Source organism: Pelophylax lessonae (genome assembly GCF_965119305.1).
Source record: "Pelophylax lessonae genome assembly, chromosome: 12".
Taxonomy (NCBI): Eukaryota; Metazoa; Chordata; class Amphibia; order Anura; family Ranidae; genus Pelophylax; species Pelophylax lessonae.
This window is the reverse complement of record NC_138779.1, coordinates 215,332,312-215,339,840: the sequence shown is the minus strand read 5'-3', so window position 1 is coordinate 215,339,840 and position 7,529 is coordinate 215,332,312. Positions and strand designations below refer to the sequence as shown.

The 7,529-nt window shown below is 47.5% G+C and overlaps 1 protein-coding gene across 1 annotated transcript in view; it reads left to right on the top strand.

The window, feature by feature from the left end:
* Positions 1-502: 502 nt before the first annotated feature.
* Positions 503-7,529, top strand: part of LOC309568044 (uncharacterized protein) — a 28,511-nt gene continuing 21,484 nt past the window's right edge. The window contains exon 1 of the mRNA XM_082273624.1: positions 503-1,022. Coding sequence (XP_082129750.1) covers positions 588-1,022 — 435 coding nt within the window. The 5' untranslated portion in view covers positions 503-587. The remainder of the gene's footprint in view (positions 1,023-7,529) is intronic.

Below are 7,529 nucleotides of genomic sequence, written 5' to 3'. Positions count from 1 at the left end.
TTATGTGTTTAATGAGTTTCTATTGTTTTAAAAGTGTGTTTAAAGACCTTAAAATGCTTTTACACGTACAGTGGCAGTAAAAAAACACTCCTACAATGCATTTTAATAGGGTTTTTCTATTTCGCGGATTTTCACTTTTCGCGGTTGGGTCCGGAACGTAACCCCGCAATGGAGGGGGGTTTACTGTACTCCTTAAGCCCCCTATATAAAGAAAATTGTCGTCGTCACCCAGTCTATATGTTACACTTCTGGGAAAATAAAAGACATTTTGTTGCTTTATTTTCTTCTCCACATATAAACTTTGAACAAAATTGTGAGAATTAGAAAAAAACAAAGTAAATATATTTAAACTTATATGGAATGAGGAAGAAGCACGAATGTTTCCTGTTTACAGAAAAATGTGAGTAATCTTCATGTGGGAGAGAGTTGGCTAAGAGGTTGTGATAGGTGGGGGCTGGGTAGGGGGAGGGGTAACAGACAGTTTACGAGACCTTAGGAACTTCTTTCATTTTGCATCCAAAAAGCACAAAGGACACCATAGTTGGTGAGTGTGGAGGAATCCGATATCACCGGGAAGGAGCAGAACCATGCAGAATCCGGGCTACCAGGATGGCTATCCACCTGAAAAGCAAGACCCCAGCAATCCCCCCCCTCCATACTACCCTCCGGCTCCTGGGCCCCCAGCACCGACATCATACTACCCTCCGGCTCCCGGAGCCCCAGCACCGACATCATACTACCCTTCGGCTCCCGGAGCCCCAGCACCGACATCATACTACCCTCCGGCTCCCGGAGCCCCAACTTCGGCATCGGCACCGTACTACCAACCCTACTACCCAACGACACCAATGCCTCCCCCTCAACAGCCCCTAATGTGCCAGCAGAGCACCAACGTGGTGGTGGTGAATCCGCAATCGGTGATGATCCGGCCAAGACACAGCGACTACCTGTGCTGGTCCATCTGCAACTTTCTGTGCTGCTGTTGGCCCCTGGGCATCGCTGCCATGATCTTCTCTTGCAAGGTAAAGTTGGACCCTTAAGCTTCCATACACGGGCCAATCAAAACTCTCCGAAAAATCCTTCCAAATTTCTTTACCGGAGTTACTAAATGATTACAATGTATTTCTTGCGTGATTTTAGGCCAAACGATTGCTTGTACTTTGACCACCCTTTGGGTATAATTGGTGTTGATTAGGGAAAGTTCCCGACTGCCTGGGTTTTTTTTTAATTCACCACCAGAGTCGCAAAGGTTGCACTTGCAAAGGGGCCCTGCCATTTTGCCACCATGGATGGGGGGGGGGGGCTAGCTCAAGATTTCGGTCAGGTTCGGTTCACACTGCTGCGACCCCAAAGTCATGCAACTTGCTTACAACTTCCTTGCAACTTGCTTGTTATTTCCTTGGGACTTCTTTATGATTTTCTTGCTTCTTCCTTTGAACTTCTTTGCAATTTTCTTGCGATTTTCTGTAGACTTTTTGCGACTTGCTTCCTATTTCCTTGGGACTTCTTTTCAACTTGATTGTTATTTTCTTGCGACTTTTTTGCTATTTCCTTGGGACTTCTTTGCAGTCTTCTTTTGTGCAACTTGGTGGCTATTTCCTTGGGACTTGCTTGCTATTTGCTTGGGACTTTCTTGCCACTTGGTGGCTATTTCCTTGGGACTTCTTTGCGATCGTCCGGCTATTTCCTTGGGACTCGTTGCGACTTGCTTGCTATTTCCTTGGGACTTCTTTGTGAATTACTTGCTACTTCTTCTGACTTCTTTGCAACTTGCTTACTATTTACTTATGACTTGTGTGACTTGCTATTTCCTTGGGACTTCCTTGATTGCTATTTCCTTGGGACTTCTTTGTGACTTGCTTGCTATTTCCTTGGGACTTCTTTGCAATCTTGCTTGCTATTTCCTTGGGACTTCTTTGCGACTTGTTTGCTATTTCCTTGGGACTTCCTTGCAATTTTCTTGCTATTTCCTTGGAACTTTTTCTTGCGATTTTCTTGCTATTTCCTTGGGACTTCTTTGCGTCTTGCTATTTCCATGGGACTTCTTTGTGACATGCTTACTATTTCCTTGGGACTTCTTTGCGTCTTGCTATTTCCATGGGACTTCTTTGTGACATGCTTGCTATTTCCTTGGGACTTTTTTGCGACCTGCTTGTGACTTGTTTGCTATTTCCATGGGACTTCTTTGCGATTTTCTTGCTATTTCCTTGGGACCTATTTGCGACTTGCTTGCTATTTCCTGGGAACTTCTTTGCAACTTCCTATTTCCTTGGGACTTCTTTGCAACTTGTTTGCTATATCCTTCGGAATTCTTTCCAATTTTCTTGCAATTTCCTTAGGACTTCTTTGCGACTTGCTATTTTCTTGGGACTTCTGTGTGACTTGCCTGCTTTTTCCTTGGGACTTCTTTGCGACTCGCTATTTTCTTGGGTCTTCTGTGTGACTTGCCTGCTATTTCCTTTGGACTTCTTTGCGACTTGCTTTCTATTTCATTGGGACTTCTGTGTGACTTGCCTGCTATTTCCTTGGGTCTTCTTTGCGACTTGCTTGCAACTTGCTTACAATTTACTTGGGACTTCCTTGTGACTTGCTTTCTATTTCCTTAGGACTACCTTGCAATTTGCTTGCTATTTCCTTAGGACTACCTTGCAATTTGCTTGCTATTTCCTTGGGACTTTCTTGCGACTTTCTAGCTATTTCCTTGGGACTTCCTTGCGACTTTCTAGCTATTTCCTTAGGACTTTTTCAGACTTACTCACATCGCACCAAAGTCACAGAAAAGTAGTGCAGGACCTTTTTTTTTTTTTTTTTTTTTTTTTTTTTTTATTGAGTCGCATTGGGCCCCCCAGGATGGGAGTAAAGGGACCTGGGATCAGTAGGAATTGCTCGGGGGGGGGGGGGGGGTAACAGAAAAGGCTCCCTGGGACAGATGGAAGGGGCTGGGGGGCCCTTCATGGTTTCCTGCACTGGGGCCCTGAAGTGTGTGTGTGTATATATGTGTGTGTGTGTATATATATATATATATATATATATAGTTAGCCTCTGATTCACCCGAATATTTTGACTTATATTTTGCCCATTGATTTTTTTTTTTTAGAAATCCTAGGAATTCATTATTTTTTGTGAAATATATGACCCAATGCGAACTGAGCAGCTTTGCTTCTGTATATTCACACAAAAAAAAAAAATTTAATTCAGGTTTTAATGAATTTGTCAGATCTGGAAAGTATTATCTCTTCCCAAGAGCAATTTCAGGTAGGCAGTGAAAAAAAAAAAAAAGATTTTTTTGAAAAATGGCTTTCTTCTTTAAATTTGTGGAACGTACGTGAAACTCATACCAGATTTTGAAACATCAAGATGTGAAGAAGAGCGAGCATGCAGTCATGAGATCGCAAGCTCAATGGCTCCACCCACTCACTTGGCTGGTGATTTCTCAAAGTTCATCTTCAGCAGAAAAAATATTCTGCTTTCTTTTTATTATAGGTTTTTTTTTTTCCTGGTTTTGGACAGACTAGGAATAGGTTAAAATATCTTTAACCACGTCTGGACCGGAAGGATTTCTGGCCAGAAAACACCCCTGCCAAAAACTGCTAATAACAGCCTGTGTGTGCATGGAGACATAGGATAACATGTTGGGGAGACATAGGAGAACATGCTGGGGAGATATAGGAGAACATGCCGGGGATACATAGAAGGATGTAGGATAACATGCTGGGGAGACATTGGATAACATGCTGGGGGACATAGGAGAAAACGGTGGGGAGACATACAAGAACATGCTGGGGAGACATAGGAGAACATGCTGGGGGAGACATAGGAGAACATGCTGGGGAGACATAGGAGAACATGCTGGGGAGACATAGGAGAACATGCTGGGGAGACATAGGAGGACATGCTGGGGAGACATAGGAGAACATGGAGGGGAGACATAGGAGAACATGCTGGGAAGACATAGGAGAACATGCTGGGGGGACATAGGAGAACATGCCGGGGAGACATAGGAGGACATACTGGGGAGACATAGGAGAACATGCTGGGGGGACATAGAACATACTGGGGGGACATAGGAGAACATGCGGGGGAGACATAGGAGAACATGCTGGGGAGACATAGGAGAACATGCTGGGGGACATAGGAGAACATGCTGGGGAGACATAGGAGAACATGCTGGGGAGACATAGGAGAACATGCTGGGGAGACATAGGAGAACATGCTGGGGAGACATAGGAGGACATGCTGGGGAGACATAGGAGAACATGCTGGGAAGACATAGGAGAACATAGTAGATCATGCTGGGGAGACATAGGAGAACATGCTGGGGGACATAGGAGAACATGCTGGGGGGACATAGAACATGCTGGGGGGACATAGGAGAACATGCTGGGGGACATAGGAGAACATGCTGGGGGGACATAGGGGAACATGCTGGGGAGACATAGGAGAACATGCTGGGGGGACATAGGAGAACATGCCGGGGAGACATAGGAGGACATACTGGGGAGACATAGGAGAACATGCTGGGGGGACATAGAACATGCTGGGGGGACATAGGAGAACATGCTGGGGAGACATAGGAGAACATGCTGGGGAGACATAGGAGAACATGCTGGGGAGACATAGGAGAACATGCTGGGGGACATAGGAGAACATGCTGGGGAGACATAGGAGAACATGCTGGGGAGACATAGGAGAACATGCTGGGGAGACATAGGAGAACATGCTGGGGAGACATAGGAGAACATGCTGGGGAGACATAGGAGGACATGCTGGGGAGACATAGGAGAACATGCTGGGAAGACATAGGAGAACATAGTAGAACATGCTGGGGAGACATAGGAGAACATGCTGGGGGACATAGGAGAACATGCTGGGGGGACATAGAACATGCTGGGGGGACATAGGAGAACATGCTGGGGAGACATAGGAGCACATGCTGGGGGACATAGGAGAACATGCTGGGGGGACATAGGAAAACATGCTGGGGAGACATAGGATAACATGCTGGGGAGACATAGGAGGACATAGGAGAGCATGCTGGGGAGACATAGAAGAACATGCTGGGGAGACATAGGATAACATGCTGGGAGGACATAGGACAGTGGTTCTCAAATCCGGTCCTCGGGACCCACTAACAGGCCAGATTTTAAGTATTACCTTGGGGGATGCAGACTAGAATACTGCAATCACTGAGAAGCAAATGAGATCACCTGTGATGTAATTTAGTTATCTTGCAAACCTGGCCTGTTGGTGGGTCCCGAGGACCGGATTTGAGAACCACTGACATAGGAGAACATGCTGGGGAGACATAGGAGAACATGCTGGGGAGACATAGGAGAACATGCTGGGGAGACATAGGAGAACATGCTGGGGAGACATAGGAGAACATGCTGGGGGACATAGGAGAACATGCTGGGGAGACATAGGAGGACATGCTGGGGAGACATAGGAGAACATGCTGGGGAGACATAGGAGAACATGCCGGGGAGACATAGGAGAACATGCTGGGGAGACATAGGAGGACATGCTGGGGAGATATAGGAGAACATGCTGGGGAGATATAGGAGAACATGCTGGGGAGACATAGGAGGAGATGCTGGGGAGACATAGGAGAACATGCTGGGGAGACATAGGAGAACATGCTGGGGAGACATAGGAGGACATAGGAGAACATGCTGGGGAGACATAGGAGGACATGCTGGGGAGATATAGGAGAACATGCTGGGGAGATATAGGAGAACATGCTGGGGAGACATAGGAGAACATGCCGGGGAGACATAGGAGAACATGCTGGGGAGACATAGGAGGAGATGCTGGGGAGACATAGGAGAACATGCTGGGGAGACATAGGAGAACATGCCGGGGAGACATAGGAGAACATGCTGGGGAGACATAGGAGGACATGCTGGGGAGACATAGGAGAACATGCTGGGGAGACATAGGAGAACATGCTGGGGAGACATAGGAGGCAGGGGCGTAACTACAGGGGTTGCAGGGGTTGCAATCGCTACCGGGCCCCATGCTCCAGGGGGCCCGGTAGCAAACCAGTGGGTGAACTTCCAGGATCGCAAAGGTCACACTTGCGACCGGACCCTGGCATTGCACCACTGTGGGGAGGCCCCAAGATTGCAGGAAGGGGGCCCACAAGATTGCAGGAAGGGGGCCCACTGCAGAACCTGTGAAAGGACCGTAATAAAAGGCCATGCAACGAGTGTAAAGAGCCCCAGGATTAGTGGGAAGAGCCCTGGGCTTGAAGGTAAGGGCCCCGGCCAGGGGTCTGGGGGGCCCTTCATGGTTTCTTGCATCAGGGCCCTGAAGGTTCTAGTTACGCCTCTGATAGGAGGACATGCTGGGGAGACATAGGAGAACATGCTGGGGAGACACAGGAGAACATGCTGGGGAGACATAGGAGAACATGCTGGGGAGACATAGGAGGACATAGGAGAACATGCTGGGGAGACATAGGAGGACATGCTGGGGAGATATAGGAGAACATGCTGGGGAGATATAGGAGGACATGCTGGGGAGATATAGGAGAACATGCTGGGGAGATATAGGAGAACATGCTGGGGAGATATAGGAGAACATGCTGGGGAGACATAGGAGAACATGCTGGGGAGACATAGGAGGACATAGGAGAACATGCTGGGGAGACATAGGAGAACATGCTGGGGAGACATAGGAGGACATGCTGGGGAGACATAGGAGGACATGCTGGGGAGACATAGGAGAACATGCTGGGGAGACATAGGAGGACATAGGAGAACATGCCGGGGAGACATAGGAGAACATGCTGGGGAGACATAGGAGAACATGCTGGGGAGACATAGGAGAACATGCTGGGGTGACATAGGAGAACATGCTGGGGAGACATAGGAGAACATGCTGGGGGGACATAGGAGGACATGCTAGGGAGACATAGGAGAACATGCTGGGGAGACATAGGAGAACATGCTGGGGAGACATAGGAGAACATGCTGGGGAGACATAGGAGAACATGCTGGGGGGACATAGGAGAACATGCTGGGGAGACATAGGAGAACATGCTGGGGAGACATAGAACATGCCGGGGAGACATAGAAGAACATGCTGGGGAGACATAGAACATGCTGGAGAGACATAGGATAACATGCTGGGGAGACATAGAACATGTTGGGGAGACATAGGAGAACATGTTGGGGAGACATAGAACATGTTGGGGAGACATAGAACATGCTGGGGAGACATAGGAGAACATGCTGGGGAGACATAGAACATGTTGGGGAGACATAGGAGAACATGTTGGGGAGACATAGGAGAACATGCTGGGGAGACATAGAACATGCTGGGGAGTTTATTGGCTGCAGAAATAAACGTCTGACGCCAAAACCAGCCGCTGTAAAAACGTCCCGTGTGCATGAGAAGTAAAATATATCTATAATTTATTTATTTTATAAAGTGAAAACTTTTAAAACATCTTTAAAGTGTATCTATAATTTAATAAGTATCTATATTTTGTCATAACTAGGGTTGAGCGAACACCTAGATGTCCG